Source organism: Muntiacus reevesi, chromosome 11 (genome assembly GCF_963930625.1).
Source record: "Muntiacus reevesi chromosome 11, mMunRee1.1, whole genome shotgun sequence".
Lineage (NCBI taxonomy): Eukaryota > Metazoa > Chordata > Mammalia > Artiodactyla > Cervidae > Muntiacus > Muntiacus reevesi.
Window position 1 is genome coordinate 68,605,856 of NC_089259.1, and position 19,438 is coordinate 68,625,293.

The window sequence follows — 19,438 nt, forward strand, 5'->3', positions numbered from 1 at the left end:
GCCGGGGGGGCGCTCACCAGAAGAACAGGCGCGAGCAGAGGTTCGCCTTCTGCAGAGGGTTGGGCTTCACCTCCGGGTGCCGCGGCGGCATCGTGCCGGCCGGGGCGGGCGTGGAGCGGCGCTGCGCTGCTCTGGCCTGAGTGAGGCTCCCGCTGCTCCTGGAGGTGGCGGCGGGGATGTTGGAGACCAGCCCGCCTTCAGGGTCTGCTGGGTGGGCGGGAGAACCACAGGCTTCTGGGGGTGGAGCTCCCACAGCCCGCCAGGTCTCCGCCTCCCGGGACTGCACAACCTCCCGGGTCGCCTCCGGTCACCGACTCTGCGCTGCTGTCACCGCTCTGGGAGAAGAAGGGCCGTGCGTGGGGCTGCAGGACGAAGAGGCAGTCAGGCCAAAGCTTCCAGGAGCCGCATGCGAGTGGGAGGCAAGGCCACCGGCTCTTTGATGGAGGAGGGTAGACAGGACAGCAGGAACAAACCAGCTCCAAGGATCCCACCGGGCTGCAAACTCCGCTGAAACTCCTGTTCTGAGCCCAGGCACTGCCCCAGACGGCGAAGAAGGCAGGCTCAGGGTCTGCCCTCCTCTGCTGCTCCGAAGTTCCCCATGGGCTGCAGGGACAGGCCTGGAGAAAGATGGTGGAAGGCATGAACAGCCCACGTGAGATGTCCTGTGGCATCTCACACGTTGCATTGTGAGGGAACCTCTGTGAGCTTTTTGCTGCCCTCTTAGATTGGGAAAGGGGACTCTGAGGGGAGAGAAACTACCTCCTAATTTCTTTCATCATGGTTTCAAAACTTAGATAAGTAACAGTGACATATGTCACAAAATACATTTCTGGGGACCTTACCTCAATTTCAACTCTAACAATGTTCTGCTCAGGAAGATATTGTCACTAGCCTACAGATGAGAAAGATGAGGCTCAAGGACAGCACTTGTCCAAGGTCTTGGACCCACGTTTGGGGTTCAGCATGGTTGTCTCACTGGTAGATGGACAGTGTGTGTGAAAAGTGTGAATATGCTGTGTGAATGAATGAATGAATGATAGCAGTACTGAATGAACAAAATCGTGGGCTCCTATTCATAAGTGTTTAGTTGCCAGTTCAACAGTTTCTCTTCCCTTCTACTCTAAAAGAAGAAAGATAAAAATTTATGTACCTACAACAAGATCACCATATTATTCTTTAATAATTTCTCATATACCTTGGCTAAAATTGGTGTTATGAATGATGGCTTTTAGCTTCAGTTATGCAAGATGAAAAGGTAAGTTCTAGAAAACTAGTGTACAGCAATGTGATAATATCGCTGTGTACTTTTAATTTGCTTAAAGAGTAATGGTTCTCAACATAAAAAAGAAAAAAAAAATGGCAAAAGTGTGAAGTGATGGACATGTTGATTGGCTTGTTTGTGATAGCTTATGGTGAATGGCGTCAAATTTGTGATCTCCGAAGTAGAAGATTTAGCTTCGGGACCAGGGACCAGGCTTGATCACTCAAGAGCTTTTGTGTAGCATAGTTTTATTAAACTATGAAAAAGGACAGAGAAATCTTCTGACATAGACATCAGTAGGGGGGCGGGTGGCGGGGGATGGAGAGTGCCCCCACTAGGTAGTCTTATCAAGGCCTTATATATTTTATACCAGACCCACTTCCACAACAAACATTTGAAGATGACAGGATTAGTCAGAAGGTTCTCAAGAAGGAGAAACATGTCCTGGAGCAAGCTACATTGTTATATTGACTACTACAAAGCAATGTAGGAGAACAAAGTTTGTCTTTTTCTCCTTGAGAGCCCCAGACCCCTTTCTTCTTCTTGAGGGCTCCAGACCCCTTTCTCCTCCTCGGGGACCCTGGACTTCTTATCAGCCTACCTAGGAATTGACTCTCTCAGCTGTGATGAATATTTCACAATGTATATGTAAATCAAGTCAACATGTTGAGCATCTAAATATATATACTATTTGTCAATTATACCTTAATGCCAGAGGGGAGATTGATTTTAAAGAAACCTTTAATGTATTCAGACCTTTTTTTTATGAGTCAAACTTATAAGAATGGCAAGGTGTTGATAATTTTGTATTGATGGGCATGATGAGAATTTATTACACTATTTTCTTGATATTCCATGCAAGTTTGAAATTTTCTGTTGCAAAAAAGAAGAATGATTAGAGCTGAAAATTGTAATTTTTCAATAACCTACCTTTCTGGTGTTAGCTCTCTCTCAAATAATGCAGTTCACAATGTATGGTACCAGACTTCTCATCATTTACAGTTCTCTTTTACATTCCCTACATTTTTCAGTTCTGTAAACACTTAGCAACTAGTTCTACTTCAAAAATGAAGGAATTGGTTGCTATGGTTGGAAGTCTAGTGACTTCCTTGTCAGACTGCCCCAGACTGTTCTGTCCGGTCCCCACAACTATCTTAGGACCATAATTCGCCATCTCCAAACTGACAAATACATTCAGTTCCTTTAGCTTCTGCTGTCTTTTTTATCTTTTCTTTTTTTTAAACTAAGATCTTTTGAAACTTCTTAGCATCCTCTTCTGGACATAAAAACCTTAAATGTGATCTAAGTCATGAAAAGAAATCATCCTCACATTTCAGAACTTTGTTACTAGTAATGAATTACTTGTGTCACTTCCCACTGGCTCTCAGACACACTTGCATTATGACACTTTTACAGAGAGTTCTGGTATAAAAACTTAAAACTCCTTATTTTCTATCAATATATTCTATTTGATCTTCCTTTAAGATGTTATAATAATAATGGAATCTTGACTTATTTTGTTTTCAGTTCATCGGAAACACTAGTCCATTACTGAGATGAGTTGTCCAGAAACCGTTAAGAGTTGATAAAGATGTCCTCGGAAAAGAATATACCTAAAAAATTGAAATTCCTATTTTCATTAGGCTCACAATCTAGAGAAAGTATAGGTAAAAAGGAAATTACAGCAAAAGAATGAAAAATAATAAAATAACACAAACATATTCATTCTTACCCTGTTAAATTAAGGATGTTTCATGATTCTGCTGGTGCTGATTGTGTCACACAGTTTCATGCTTCAAATATTTTTCAGCCAGATAAAGAGGCCTAATAGCCATCAAAAAAACAAAACAACAACAAAAAAAAAAAAACAGAAAAAACAGAATACCCCATCCTAATGAAGGCAAAGTCTGATAGGCACTGTAGTATATTATTGGCAAAATATAAATTAGAATAGTTTTTCTCAGAAAATAATCTAACGATATTTATTATTAAGAGCCTTAAAAATGTTCATTCTTTACAATTCAGTAAGATTTCCACTTTGAAGATGAAGAAGATAACAAGTCAGCTATAAACAACTATTTATGTACAAATACTCAAACAGTAAATAATCTGCCTGCAATGCAGGAAACCCAGATTCAGTTCCTGGATTGGAAAGGTCCCACAGAGAAGGAAATGGCAACCCACTCCAGGAAGTACACTTGCCTGGAGAATTCCATGAACAGAGGAACCTAGCAGGGTGTAGTTCATGGGATCACAAAGACTAGAACATGACTGAGCGACTAACTTTAACTTTCATGTTTCTCAGAGCAGTGCTTATTATAAAATTAGAATTTAGAAACATCTTAACTTCTAAGTTCAGGAAAAGCAAAATGACTGAATAAATCATGAATCATTTTTTAGAGAAGTGCTTTAGATTTCCCTGGCTGTAGAGTTGATAAGAATCCAGGTACCAATGCAGGGGATACAGGTTCAACCCCTGGTCCAGGAAGATCCCACATGCCCCCAAGGGGCAACTAAGCCCAAGCACCACAACTACTGAAGCCTGTGTGCTTAGAGCCCATGCTCCACAACAAGAGAAGTCACTGCAATGAAAAGCCTGCTCAGTTCAGTTCAGTCAATCGGTTGTATCCGACTTTTTGTGACCTCATAGACTGCAACATGCCAGGCTTCCCTGTCCTTCACCAACTCCCAGAGCTTGCTCAAACTCATGCCCATTGACTCAGATGCCATCCAACCATCTCATCCTCTGTTCCCCTTCTCCTCCTGTCTTCCATCTTTCCCAGCTTTAGGGCCTTTTCCAATGAGTCAGTTCTTCACATCAGGTGGACAGAGTATTGGAGTTTTAGCTTCACCATCAGTCCTTCCAGTGAATAATCAGAACTGATTTTCATTAGGATCGACTGGTTTGATCTCCATGCAGTCCTGGGGACTCAAGAGTCTTCTCCAACACCACAATTCAAAAGCATCAATTCTTTGGCGCTCAGGTTTCTTTATGGTTCAGTTCTCACATCCATACATGACTACTGGAAAAACCACAGTTTTGACTAGACATACCTTTGTCAGCAAAGTAATGTCTCTGCTTTTTAATATGCTGTCTAGGTTGGTCAGAGCTTTTCCACCAAGGAGCAAGCATCTCTTAATTTCAGGGCTGCAGTCACCACCTGCAGTGATTTTGTAGCCCAAGAAAATAAATTCTGTCAGTGTTTCCATTGTTTCCCTATCTATTTGCCAGGAAGTGATGGGACCAGATGCCATGATCTTCGACTTTTGAACATTGGACATTAGGACAACATTTTCATTCTCCTCTTTCACTTTCATCAACAGGCTCTTTAGTTCCTCTTCACTTTCTGCCTTAAGTGTGGTGTCATCTGCATATCTGAGGTTATTGACATTTCTCCCGGCAATCTTGATTCCAGCTTGTGCTTCCTCCAGTCCAGCATTTCTCATGATGTACTCTGCATATAAGTTAAATAAGCAGTGTGACAATATACAGCCTTGACATACTCCTTTCCCAATTGGAACTAGTCCATTGTTCCATGTCTGGTTCTAACTGTTGCTTCTTGACTTGCATACAGATTTCTTAAGAGACAGATAAGGTGGTATGGTATTCCCATCTCTTGAAGAATTTTAAATAGTATCTTGTGATCGACACAGTCAAAGACTTTGGCATAGTCAAGAAAGCAGAAGTAGATGTTTTTCTGGTATTTTCTTGATTTTTCTTTGATCCAGCGGATGTTGGCAATTTCATCACTGGTTCCTCCATGAGTCAGCAATGGCCTGCTACTGGGTCAGGGGCACTGAATACAACAGTGTGTGCACCAGTCCTTTTGAAGGAGGTTGCCATTATCTTCATTACCCCCCACCATATTTTGGCCTTAAGTCAAACAACAGAGAGAGAACATGGCCCACCCATCAACAGAAAATTATATTAAAGATTTACTGAGCATGGCCCTACCCATCAGAACAAGACCCAGTTTCCCTCACAGTCAATTTCTCTCATCAGGAAGCTTCCATAAGCCTCTTATCCTTCTCCATTAGAGAGCAGACAGAAGGAAAACCACAATCACAGAAAACTAACCAAACTGATCACATGGATCATAGCATTGTCTAATTCAATGAAACTATGAGCCATGCCATGTAGGGCCACCCAAGACGGACAGGTCATGGTAGAGCATTCTGATAAAACATGGTCCACTGGAGAAGGGAATGGCAAACCACTTCAGTATTCTTGCCTTCGGAACCCCATGAACAGTATGAAAAACCCATGCACCGCAACAAACAGTAGCCCCCACACACCACAACTAGAGAAAACCCAGGCAGCAACAAAGACCTAGAACAACAACAGCAAAAATGGTATTGAATGCTTTGAACAATGACCAAAATGGGAGATCTTAAAAAAGTTGGAGCCTAAGAGTGTACTGATGAAAGCAACAAAGAAGCTGTGAGGTATTCTGGCAAAGAAGCTATTAGGCTCGGCCTGCCATTCCCATTCCTTCATTTCCCTTTCATGGCAAACCATGTTGTGTATCACCTGTCAACTCAGAATCAGCCTGCTGTATACTGACTTGTATATTGACCTATCTTTACTGCACTGACAAATAATACCTTTTACTGACTCAAGTGTAGATTCTTTCTGGATTCCTAACATTTGACTATGACTGAGCTTTGGTAACTAAAGTTATTATTCTTTTTTACTTTGTAGTAGGTTTTGCTGGATTCTGCCTGGTGATGGTATTTTACTATTGACCAGAGTCGACCACGCAGAGGAATCAAGATTAAAGTGATAGGTTTTTTGTTGTTTTTTTTTTTTTCTTTCTTTTTTTTTGGTTTTGTTTGTTTTACCGCCTGCAGTGGGTTTCTCTGGATTCTGTGTGGTGACGATATTTTACTATTCACAACAATCTACCAGATGGAAGATCCACGATAAGTTGATAGCTTTAGAAAAGAAGCAACTTGGAAAGAGCAACTGGCCTTTGGTTCAAAGCTGGTAGTTTTGATCAGAGAGCCTGAGGTGCCACCTCTTCAAATGAGCTGATCTGTAAGGATACATTTAACTCCATGTCATGTAGGCACACAAAGTTCAGAATCAAATTATGTAGTATAGCTTGTATCCCATGAGAGATGCCACTCTGTCTAAATTGAGACCAAATTCTGGACTAAAGTTTTAATATCTTTATGTGTATGTCACTTACTGTTCTGCAACAGCAAAGAGACTTAAGTTTCTACTCATTAATCAAAACAGCCAGGGAGGCTATTTCTAGCACACATCTAGATGTCCTAGTGGGTTGCAACCTTTACTCTGCTAATCTCAAAACATTTTTCTTATTTCAAATTTAGAATTTCACCTAGCAACTATCAAGCATTACCATCTATCTCTATCAGTCAACTTGTTCAGTTTCCATAAAACAATCATCTCAGTATTGTAATGGCCCTTCTTTATAGATCCATTTAGGTGTTTTATTGCATTTTCCTCCACTGTTTAAAAAAAATGGAAGATGGAAAGAATCAATATGCTAATATTAACAACAATGCAATTAATGTAAATATGGAGAGAGCATGAAATGAAAGAAAGGAAGTGCCTGTTCAGGCTGGTTTGGATGAATATTTGAAGTAAGCTGGTTCATTTTGTATTTAATTTTTAAGGAAGAGAAACCATTTTTCAAAAATCTATGAAACATCTAGGGCAGCTTTATTCATAACTGCCAACATTTGGAACCAATCAAGATATCCTTCAATAGGTGAATGGACAAACTGGTTCATCCAGGCAATGGGGTACTACTCAGCACTAAACACAAATGAGCTACCAACTCATGAAACAACATGGAGGAAACATAAATGCTCATTACTAAGTGAAAGTAGTCAGTCTGAAAAGGCTACATGCTGTATGATTCTAACTATATGACAAAAAGGCAAAACTATGGAGACAGTAAAGGATCAGTGTTGTCAGAGGGTGGAGGTGGGATGAGAGATAAGTAGATGGAGCACAGGGGATTTTTAGGGCAATGAAAATACTCTGTAATATACCATAACAATGGAAATGTTATTATATATTTGTCTAAACCCATGCAATGCACGGCACCAAGAGTGAACCCTGATGTAAACTATGGATTTGGGGTGACTGACGTGTCTCTATAGATTCATCAGATGTAGCAAATCTTTCACTCTATATTGATAATGGGGAGGCTATGAGGTGTGGGGGCAGAGGAGAGAAGGAAATCTCTGTGCCTGCCCCACCCCATCTCCCCCAGAAAGAAAAATCTATGAAATGCTTGTGAGACACTGATGATGATTATACATTCAAAAGATGAAGTGTCGGAACTTCCCTGGTGGTCCAGTGGTTAAGAATCCACCTGCCAATGCAGGAGACACAGGTTCTATCCCTGCCCTCGGGAGATCCCACAGGCTGTGTAACCGGCACTCTAGAGCCTGCACCATGCAACTTCTGAGCTCACAAACCATAAATCCTGAAGGATGTGTGCCCTAGAGCCTGTGCTCCACAAAAAGAGAAGCCACTACAATGAGAAGCCCACATACTACAATGAAGAGTAGCCCCACCCACCGCAAGTAGAAAAAGCCCATGTATAGCAACAAAGACCCAGCACGGCAAAAATTAAAATAAGCAAATAAATAACAACTTTTAAAAATGAAGTGTTATAATATAGGAAATGAGATTTTTAAAGTTATAGACTGAGATTCCTATTAAAATGCCCCATTGGTCCCTTATAGTATTTCTTAGACTTATAAATCACATGATAACTTTCTTCAATTTAATCAAGAAAATAAAAATTTACCTTTTCTCTTGTCAATTTTTTATAATAACTTATAAAACACTACCAGAATTATAATCTCCTTCCCATCCCCTGCAAATCAAATCCATTTTGCTTCATTAAATTTTTGGCTTATTAAATATAATTTCAGTTAAATTAAGAGAAATAGAATTTGAGGTTAGAAATACATTTATAAAATTAATTTGTATTGCATATTATTAATATTTAATCTATATTTTGGATACTCACAAAACATTCAGAGGTTAAAAAGCTGAAGTATTCTTTCTAAACATAAAGAACTTTAGAATTCTTTGTTTTCTGAGAAGAGACTTCCAATGATTCCTTTTATATAGTCTACTTTCAACTGTACTCTCAGGGAAGTTTGGGTGTAAAAGTAGCGAATTGCATCTGAATGAAATGTATTTTCTACCCTCACCAAGCATATAACTTGTGTGTGCAATTCCCATTCTTAAGAGTCACATCTTTGTGTGAAGGCTTTCATTATATGTGGACAACAGAAAAAAGTCCATCATGTGTCAATATTAAAACAAAAGTATTGACTTTTTTTTCCATTTATTTTTATTCATTGGAGGCTAATTACTTTACAATATTGTAGTGGTTTTTGCCATACATTGACATGAATCAAGTATTGACTTTTTTATGGACATTTTCTGTAAAAGGTATTGCTGATGTCCCTCCCTCACAAAGTTTGCAGAACATAATGACAAACATTAACTATTTGATATCATCACCAGCAGTAATAATTATGCCATTTAGTTTAGTGCAATACTCTAAGAGGCTAATGAAATATAGGTATAAGGGTTTACAGATTTATTTATATATACTTACTAATAGCAATTTAACTTTTAAAAATTTCACATCTATTTTTTCTATATTTTTACTTCTTCTCTTATCTTTTCTAATAATACTTTACTTTTTACTACTTTTAAGCTAACTTGTAAAGTAAGATTTAATAGGCTTTAAAGTAAGGAGGACCTGAGGATCTCTGCTAGGAATAATTATGAGTTTGTAGATCTAATTTTGGCAACTTAGATGCCTCTTGGTGTCAGATGTCTTCTGTGAGACTGAAATTACCCAAAGATGACAGCTGGAAAAGTGAATGTTATCAGAGGTTCTTTGGTTTACTAATGGCTTTATGAAAGTGAAGGTGAAAGTGAAAGTTGCTCAGTCATGTCGGACTCTTTGCAACCCCATGGACTATATAGTCCATGGAATTCTCCAGGCCAGAATGCTGGAGTGGGTGGCCTTTCCCTTCTCCAGGAAATCTTCCCAACCCAGGAATTGAACCCAGGTCTCCCGCATTGCAGGCTGATTCTTTACCAGCTGAGCCACCAGGAAAGCCCATGGCTTTATGAAAGTGAAGTTGCTCAGTTGTGTCTGATTCTTTGCAACCCCATGGACTGTAGCCTACCAGGATTCTCCGTCCATAGGATTTTCTGTCTATGGGATTTTCCAGGCAAGAGTACTGGAGTGGGTTGCCACTTCCTTCTCCAGGGGATCTTTCCAACCCAGGAATCAAACCCAGATCTCCCTCATTGTAGTCAGATGCTTTACCATCTGAGCCACAAGGGAAACTTTGTAAGTGTTCCTAAATGATTAGTAAATTTCCTCTCTTCTTTTGACATGAAATAGTTTAAGAATCCATCCTGGAATGTGAAGTAAAGTGGACCTTAGAAAGCATCACTGTGAACAAAACTAGTGGAGGTGATGGAATTCCAGTTGAGCTGTTTCAAATCCTGAAAGATGATGCTGTGAAAGTGCTGCACTCAATATGCCAGCAAATCTGGAAAACTCAGCAGTGGCCACAGGACTCTGGAAAAGGTCAGTTGTCATTCCAAACCCAAAGAAAGGCAATCCCAAAGAATGCTCAAATTACAGCATACTTGCACTCATCTCACACACTAGTAACGTAATGCTCAAAATTCTCCAAGCCAGGCTTCAGCAATACGTGAACTCTGAATTTCCAGATGTTCAAGCTGGTTTTAGAAAAGGCAGAGGAACCAAAGATCAAATTGCCAACATCCACAGGATCATCGAAAAAGCAAGAGAGTTCCAGAAAAACGTCTATTTCTGCTTTACTGACTATGCCAAAGCCTTTGACTGTGTGGATCACAATAAACTGTGGAAAATTCTGAAAGAGATGGGAATACCAGACCACCTGACCTGCTTCTTGAGAAACCTGTTTGCAGGTCAGGAAGCAACAGTTCGAACTGGACATGGAATAAGAGACTGGTTCCAAATAGGAAAAGGAGTACGTCAAGGCTATATATTGTCACCCTGCTTATTTAACTTATATGCAGAGTACATCATGAGAAACGCTGGGCTGGAAGAAGCACAAGCTGAAATCAATATTGCCAGCACTCACCCACACTGTGAACTGTTCAATAGCCAGTCTAAAAGTAGACAATTTGAGTAACATGGGTGAATCAATGATGTCTGTATCTGCCCTGGTGCCTTCCATGTCACCCTAGCCTGACTTCCTGCAACTCTGCCTGAGGGCTTTGTCTGCCACCAGAGTCAGCTCTGCTAAAGTACAAGGCAGCCAGGAGTGCTGGGGAATTTAACATCTTCCTCTGCTCTTCTCCCCTGGCAGACTTCAGTCAACAGACAGGAGCTGGTGAACAAATACCCCAACTAACTCATGGAAGTTAACCTTGAGGTTTGTGCTCCACACTGTCTCCTACAGTTTCCCAGCAGGATTATGTTCCAGTAACCCAGCCTGGAACATACCTGATAACACATCCCATGTGGCTCTCTCTCCCTTTCTTGTTTCAATTCCCCACTCCATTATCAGTGTTTCCTGGGACCCCCTCCCAAATAACCTATTGCATTCAAATTCTTGTCCTAGACTTCAGCTTCAGGGAACCCAAACTAAAACAACAGAAAGTATTCATGCAATGACATGAAACCATTATACCAATTTTGCATAAGAATGCATGAAACAAGAAACATTAAAATAAAATATTTCAAAATGATAACAATGATCATTTCTCTATTGTGTGATTATGGGTGATTAAAAAAAAAAAAAAAGCTTGTTTTTCCTCAAGAAAAGAAAGTGGTTTTCTTTTGGTAAAGAAGTACTATAATTACAACATACAGATTAATAGAGATTTTGTGAATTTCAGAAGGTGGTCTTAAAAGAACAAAGAAAGGGAAAGAAAAAAAGGGAAGTTGCTCAGTGTCCAACTCTTTGCAATTCCATGGGCTATAACCCACCAGGCTCCTCTGTCCATGAGATTTCCCAGGCAAGAATACTGAAGTGGGTTGCCATTTCCTTCTCCAGGGGATCTTCCTGACCCAGGGATCAAACCCGGGTCTCCCGCATTGCAGGCAGACGCTTTACCATCTGAGCTACCAGGGAAGCCCTAAAAGAACAAAAAGTATTACTAAGGAAAATATGGCTGCTGCTTTCTCAGCAGCACATAGCAAATGAAATACCAATATTCATATGAAAAACACACCAATGGCTATTGTTACAGGTATTGTAACAATACCCTTTTATCATCTCACAAATCCTTGCAATACTACTGTAAGGTATGTATTATTCTTATCTTTTTACATATAATATAGTTGAGACAACAACGAAGTGAATTCTCCTAAATGGAGGAAGATTTGAACCCAGATATTGGTCCCAATGCCCATGAACTTTCTACCAATTTGGGTTGCCTCTCTCTGTACCTTCAAATATTATTTTAGAGTCACCAACAGAAAGTCAAAGAATAATCACTGTATCGACATTTCTGATGTGCTTGATGCAATTTAGAACTAGGAGGATAGATGTATATAAACACACTTTGCTGGGGAAAATGGCTTCTTCAGAGTAAGGTGAAGTGTGGTCACCAGAATCATGTTGGAAAGAACAATTAGAATGCTGTGCTGTCAAACCCTGGAGGCAAGGACAGTACATCACAAAGGTGCAAAAATCAACCTGTACCACAGAGAGATGAATTTTTTTAAACTAGGAGGCCAAGAAAGCACAATCCTAAAGTATATCTGAGCTTAAAAGACTAAAAATGGCACAGATTACACAATGACATGTTGTAGAATAAATTTTTGGACAGAATTAGGTTCTTTGGTCACACTTTACACAAGAAGAGCTCTTATTTATTTCTCAGTTCTATTTGCTTGACTATCTACTAGACGCCAGTCACTCACTACTTTATTTACAAGGTAAAATGCAGAATAATCTTTAAGAGATAAAGGAGAAAGAAGCCTGTTATTTCTATTTTTAGCTTATTAAAAAATGAGCTAAGAGTTATAATTGCTGGATCTGCACTGGTTCACAATGTCTGGACCATAGGCTTCTTAAAGCAGGTGGAGAAGGACCACTCCCTGGGACTCGAATGCCCACTCAACGCCCTACCAACAGGGTGTCTTGGATGCACATGCCTGGTGAATGACGAGGATACCCACACCCCACCAGAAAGAGGAGGGCACTGCAACCTCTAAAAACATTTACTGTGAGTCAAAAAGTTTCTCTGTTTCTCAGGACCAAAGGGAGAACTATGCTTCCCCCACTGCCTGAGATACACAGGGCTAGTGGTCAATACAGGTCAGTGAAGGTGAGCATAAATGACAGGGACAAAGTCAGCCAGACTACTTAGACGACAGCCCCAAACTCCCTAGTGTCTGTCCTAGTCCTAGGTTGCTCCTGGAGGAATCCTGTTGTGATAAGAGAGGGAAAGAGGAAAGAACAAAGCACATTCTTCTTTGGGCATGAAGGCAGTTACCCAGTAACTGATGCATAGAGAAAAGTACATGAGCAAGAAGTAAAATTTTGGTTTCTTTATCTCTCAAATAAATAAATAAGTTTAAGTGAACTAATAAGTGCACATCAGTATAAGAGGAAAATAAGTAACTTCAGAATTTTTCCCATATATGAAAACCATCTGAAAAAAAAAATAAATGATTAAAAATATAAATATTTTTTAAAATATAAATAAATATATAAATAAAAAGTAATAAATGCACTCAATGCTGACTGCACTGTTTCTGTCTATAGTTTATGCTGACTATAGCCCTCTCTGTCTATAAAAGCTCTTGTCCACTGATTGTCAAGGGAGGGGGAGTCAGCCTTTAGACAGGTGTCTACCCTCCCCCCAACACACACACACAAGCATCCAAAATAAAGCAAATGTTCCTTTCCACCAACCTGGCCTCTTTATCGGCTTTTGAGTGGTGAGCAGATGGACCCCCCTTCACTTTTTGACCATTTATGGTCAGCCTTGGAACTATCACAGCACCTGTCATGGTGAGAGGGGAGTGAAAATTTTAGTGTTATAATGAAGATGTAATGAGTTAGAAGTCAGAGACCAGACCATACTCAAAACCATCTTGATTTTAGCTGGTTCAAGTCAGTTTTTGTGGGATCCTGTTTATCTCAATATCTGTGCCCACCTACTTCCTTCCTGTCTCACAAGCCTAGACACACTGTTTCCATAGTGACGAGGCCATCCTAGCCTGTCACCTGAGAGCAGATCTGATTCTCTGTGGACCCTGATGCCTAGGTCCTTTGCTTTCCTATTTAAATAATACCCAGTTGTCTTACTTAAATGAAAGGTGCCAGCGGCTCCCATTTATTTCAGGAGCAACATCAAGCCCCAGACAAAGGGAGCTACCTTATGGGTTAAAACAATAACAACAACAAAATAAAACTCATTATATCAATACCTTCCCTTTCGGACCTTCAGGAATAGAAGAGAAATTGGTCTCTTTTACTTCATCAGGATTATCTCCACAGCTAACAAAGGAAACGGTCATTAAAGGTAAGTCAGGTAAGTCAGCCTCATATCCCATGAGGCTGGGCTGTGATGAAACAGTCACCAACAAAGCCCATCAACAATTCCCTGGGAGTAAAAGTAGAACCTTGTTAATAAAATAAAGTCCAACCTTTTGTTATTCCTTTTGTGTTGAGTTGAGTTTCACTTGCTCACAGGGTGCTTCATGAAGAGGCCTCACACCCAGCCCATCAGACAAGACTCCCTGGTGTGAAACGGCTGCCTTGACAACTCAGCTCAGAGGGCCGAGTGCAGGATCATTGCCCCCAGCACTGTGATTCAAGATGGCATTGAGGTGTGAAGTGCAGAGATGCTGAGCTAGGCACTACAAGCTGGAGCGAACAGCAGCACAGCTGAGCCGGTCCTGTGAGAACACCCCCAACCCCCAATTGACCCCACATTCAGCAGCGCTGTGGAGAGTTTTCAGAGGAAACAGTGTCTCTAGAGCACATTCTACTGGACGAGCCATACCTGGCAGAGGGGCTTCCCAGGGGCTCAGCAGTAAATATCCCGCCTGCCAATGCAGGACACTCGTGTTGATCCCTGGGTCAGTAAGACCCCCTGGAGCAGGACATGGCAACCCACTCCAGTATTCCTGCCTGGGAAATCCCATTGACAGAGGATCCTGGCAGGCTGCAATCCATGGGGCCACAAAGAGTCGGACATGACTGAGTGACTGAGCATGCGCACACACACACACATACGCACACCTCTAGCAGGAGGACCCCCACCTCCTGTCAGGGGTCGGGGTGGGGGGGTCTCACTTGGGAGAATCGGTAATAAAGTAGGAAGAAATCAATCTGTCTCTGTTTTTCCTGGTGGCTCAGATGGTAAAGAATCTGCCTGCAGTGCAGGAGACCTGGGTTTGATTCCTGGGTTGGGAAGATTTCCTGGAGATGGGAATGGCTACCCACTCCAGTATTCTTGCCTGGAGAATCCCATGGAATTCTCGTGGGCTATAGTTCATGAAGTCGCAAAGAGTCAGACACAACTGAGCGACTTACACTTTTTCATACTTTCTAGCAAAGAAAGCAGCTGCCATTTGGGAAGAAATGAGATCTTCTGCCTCCAGTAGTGGTTCTCACTTGGCTGCAGGGTGGAATCACCTGTGAGGTTTTAAAAAGTGTTGATTTCTGCATCCCCTCCCCTGAGATTCTGATTTAACTGAGATGAAGCTTCAGCACTGGGCTTTACAGAGCTCCTCTGGTGATTCAGATTTGTAGCCAAGTTTACAAGCCACTGGCCTTTGCCATTATGAGGATATAAAGAACTCTACCTGGACAAGGAAACAGTAAACAGACAGAGTGACTCTGCAGGAGCCGGAGTGTACGTTTTTGTGTATAGGGTGTAGTTGGGGTGGGGCCCTGTGACTCCTTTGGCCCACTCTGAGGCCTTCCTGCCCCTTCATTGCACAGCCTTTCCACGCTTCTCACCTGGATGCCAGGATTCTTCTGTGCCCTGGTGGTGATTTTCAGTATGATACAGTTGTCTCAGGAGATTTCATACAAGCCCCGCCTTAGTTCATCACAAGCCTATGAGCAGGATTCCCAAGGTGTGGCTTGCTGGGAGGGAAATCCTGGGAACTATACAAGATAAGCAGCTCAGCAGTAACTTCAGGAATCGCTTCTGCTCAGGGTAGTTCAGGGAGCTCCAGGCCAATGGCCAAGCATGGGTGTGGCACACGGCTGTGACTGGAACCTTCCTGTGCCTGGGGTCTGAGGGGTGTGTGTGTGTGTGTGTGTGCACTCAGTTGTGATGACTCTTTGGGACCCCATGGACCGGGGATGGGATTTCCCAGGCAGGAATACTGGAGTGGGTTGCCATTTACTCCTCCAGGGGATCTTCCCAACCCAGGGATCAAACCTGTGTCTCTTGGATCTCATGCACTGGCATGTGGCTTCCTTACCACTAGCGCCCCCTGGGGGCTTGAGGGAACTGATCTAAAAGTCAGTGACAGGTAATTCCCAGGTTCAGTGATAAAGAATCTGATTGCCAATGCAGGAGACACAGGAGCTGCAAGTTCAATCCCTGGGTAAGGAAGAAGCCCTGGGGGAGGAAACGACAACCCTCTCCAGTATTCCATTCTTGCCTGGAAAATCTTATGAATAGAGGAACCTGGTGGGCAACAGTCACAGGGTCACAAAGAGTTGGACATGATTGAACACAGGCAGTGACAAGTGCCTATGATATCCAGCATCAAGATGTGCAGAGGTGTAATGTAATGAGCGTCCCAATAAACAGCAGCTGCCCCTTATTTCTGTCTGTGTGACAAGGATGTGCTTTTGCTTAACTATCATATCACATTTAATTTTTTTTTGGTATATGAAAATTTATTACTATCATTTTTTCATCATCAAAATTTAGGATCTTGGTCTATCCTTCTTGCCTTTGTGTAAGGCCAAAAAAGAGACACTGGCTACTTTGACAGCCTTAAAGTGGACTCCATGAATGTCACCAACTGCGTGACCTTTGCAACCAAATCCAGCAACCAGAACTTCATCATTTTCCTTAATAAAATTCACGCAACCATCACTGGATACAAAAGGCTGTGATTTTTTGCCATACTTGGTGAACTGAACCCTGAAACATTTCCTGATGGCAGAATTTGGGTGTTTGACTTCAACTTATATTTTTTTAAGCACAATTCTCTTGGCATGAGAAGTGCATCTAAAAGGCTTGGCCTTCAGGGTTGTGCCCAAATGGGCTTTCTTGTACTGTTACCATACCGCTTCTGGGCTCGTTGGTGGCTACAGGGCTTCCTGGCAAAGACCGTGACACTTGCTCATCCTACCAGCACCATGGGCCTGAAAGAAAGACCATCATGTTTAATTTTAACACAAGCTTGGAGGGTATTAGGATGTTAGGACCCCACCATCTCACAGAACTTAAGGACCTTGCTAGAGATCATAAAGCTCCCGACTGACAGATGCAACCTCTGAACTCCAGTGGAACCACACAGTCTGTTCCCACTCTACCCATGTCCCGCGGGACCAGGAGGTCTCCCTGCCCAAAGATCTGCTCAGCAGCTTCAGCCTGACTCCCCGGGTGGGTCCATGTGATCCCTCCAGGGGCCTGCAGCCCCTTTGCTCCTATTGCCTCTGACTCAGGTCCTTCCTTCTGCAGGGCAGCCCCCGAGGACAGGAGGACACCCTTGCCTCGTTCTAGCAGCTTCTCCCTGCAGCCAACTCCCTGGGGTAGGGTCAGGCCAGGTTGTGAGGAGAATCATGAGAGAAGCAGGAAGGGTTTGAGCTCATGGTCAGCACCTTTCTCTGACCTGGGACCTCTCTCTCTTCTCCTGACACTTCCTGCCACTCAGGGCAGCTCTTCACGCCCCACGCCCCTCCATTACACGTGCTCCTGTAGCTCTGCTGTGGATCAGAGTCACCAGGGAAGGAGTCAGAATGCAGAGTCCTAGGCTCCAGCCCCAAAGATCTGATCCAACATCCCAGTGGATTGGGATGCAGGGAGGTCCTCTGAGAACATTCTGAGAAGCATTTAACAGACCTGCCACTCGCATCTGTGGGCCCTGGGTCAACAGTATAATGAAGCCCATCCTTTTTGTTTACATATTTAAAAGCTATAAATCAAACTAGCACACTGTCAAGTACACCCTCATAACCACCTGGCAGGCTGGGATTCCTGGACCCTGGAGTTTGGAGCCAGAAGGCAGGAGAGCAGAGGGAGGGGCTGCCCTAGCCCCCAGAACCCCCCTGCTCTTCCCACTTCTGGCTCTGACCCTTTTTGTGCCCTGAGGAATCTGCGGCTCAAGCAAGAGCATTGCAGTCTTCAAGTCAACGCTCAGGCCACCCTCTTCTGCCCCATAAACAGCTGCATCTTGACCACCTGTCGGGCTGGGAGATGGGCCCCAGGAGGGAGGCCTGCACTGGGGATGGGAGCAGGGATTCTGGGGTCCAGGTGCTCAGAGTGCTGCCTGGAGGGGCGGGGCTCCAGGTGGCCACACCCCCTGGTCCTCTCTAGCTGCCTGCACCTGGGGGAGGTGCAACCACAGGAGGACTGAGCAGGGCCTCTAAACCAGCGTGTCTCTGACTGTACTGTGAGCAGGACTCACCTGGGATCTGGAGATTCTGAGTCAGTGGGTCTAGGGTACAGACAAGATTTTGTGTTCTAACAGCCTCACAGGGCAAGCCAATGCTGCTGGTCTATAGGTCACACTTAGAACAACAGAGCTCTGGGGCCGGGTGGGCAGAGTTTTCCTGTAAAAGACCAGAAAGTCCATATTCAGGATTTGTGGGCCTTATGGTGTCTGCTCAGAAAAACATCTACTTCTGCTTCATTGACTGCGCTAAAGCCTTTGACTGTGTAGATCACAACAAACTGGGAAACTTAAAGAGAGTGGAATCCCAGACCACCTACCTGTCTCCTGAGAAACCTGTATGCAGGTCAAGAAGCAACAGTTTGAACTGGACATGGAACAACTGCCTGGGTCCAAATTGGTAAAGGAGTATGACAAGGCTGTATATTGTCACCCTGCTTATTAAACCTACATGAGAAAGAATGTATGTATATATGTAACTGAGTCACTGCCATACAGCAGAAATTAACACAACAGTGTAAGTCAACCATACTTTTATACATTTTTAAAGAAACAAGAAAAAAAAGCCAAGGGTGTCAGTAGGTTCACTATTAATATTTACTCTAGCTACTTGCTTAGCCTGGTGTTCGTCCAATTTTTCCACTTTAAAAATATAATTCTTCCCTAAAGAATTAATCTGAGAAGATATTTTGAGACCATGGAAATGCTGTGTCTCTTCTAACCCCCAAACATTCAACGTATGTTCAGTCAGTGATGAATTTTGTCTGAATTATTTCTGAAAATGGCTCCCATATGGTACTTTTCTGTCAATCTGTCTACATTTGTGAGTTGCATTTCTACTGTAAAAAAGATCTTTCCCTTCCTCCTGTGTATTTTATGTCTTATTGGAATAAGTATAAACTCATGGATTTTTAAAAATTTTTATTTTTGCAAAATGTGGGGTTTAAAAATCCTCAATCTACTGTTTATTGTTATTTACTTACAAAAGTTCTAATGTGATACAAATTCCATCTCAGAGACTCATTTTTTTGTCTAGGTAGTCTGCAAACTGTAATTTAAAAAATATTTTTCACATAATGTCCTCCAGAATTAAATGTGATTAACTATTGGATTAAACACTGGTTTGGAATACCCAAAGCCTCCACCTATTAGGTGGATAATTGTGAGCATCGTTGCTGAGTGAAAGAGTGAAGTTAGTCAGAACTCTCCAATGTAAACTTCATGTAGAACATTCTTAGTGTGTCTAAGTCTTAACCTTGTTCTTCTTAAAAATATCACACAGTCCCAATTTGATTATGGCAGGTCACATGATTCTGGTGTATAGACGAAGGTCTCATAGGGTTGGGGCATGTTATTCCTTCTAGTAATATTATTTTTTAGGTCTAAATTCAAATAAATATGTATTTCCCCCAGTCTTCAACACATTGCTGGTTTAGTCTTTGAAAAAAAATTTTTTCCTTAGAACATTAGGTTTGAAAAACAGAAACTCAGTTAATCCATATTGTTTTAATATGAAAATTAATAATGTATACATGAAATCTTGATTTTAAAAAACCTG

General features: G+C 42.2%; 1 protein-coding gene across 1 annotated transcript in view; it reads right to left on the reverse strand.

The window, feature by feature from the left end:
• Positions 1 to 190, reverse strand: part of LOC136144515 (ATP-binding cassette sub-family C member 4-like) — a 150,191-nt gene extending 150,001 nt beyond the window's left edge. The window contains exon 1 of the mRNA XM_065902421.1: positions 18 to 190. Within this exon, the coding sequence (XP_065758493.1) occupies positions 18 to 91 (74 nt within the window). The 5' untranslated portion in view covers positions 92 to 190. The remainder of the gene's footprint in view (positions 1 to 17) is intronic.
• Between the last annotated feature and the right edge of the window lie 19,248 nt (positions 191 to 19,438).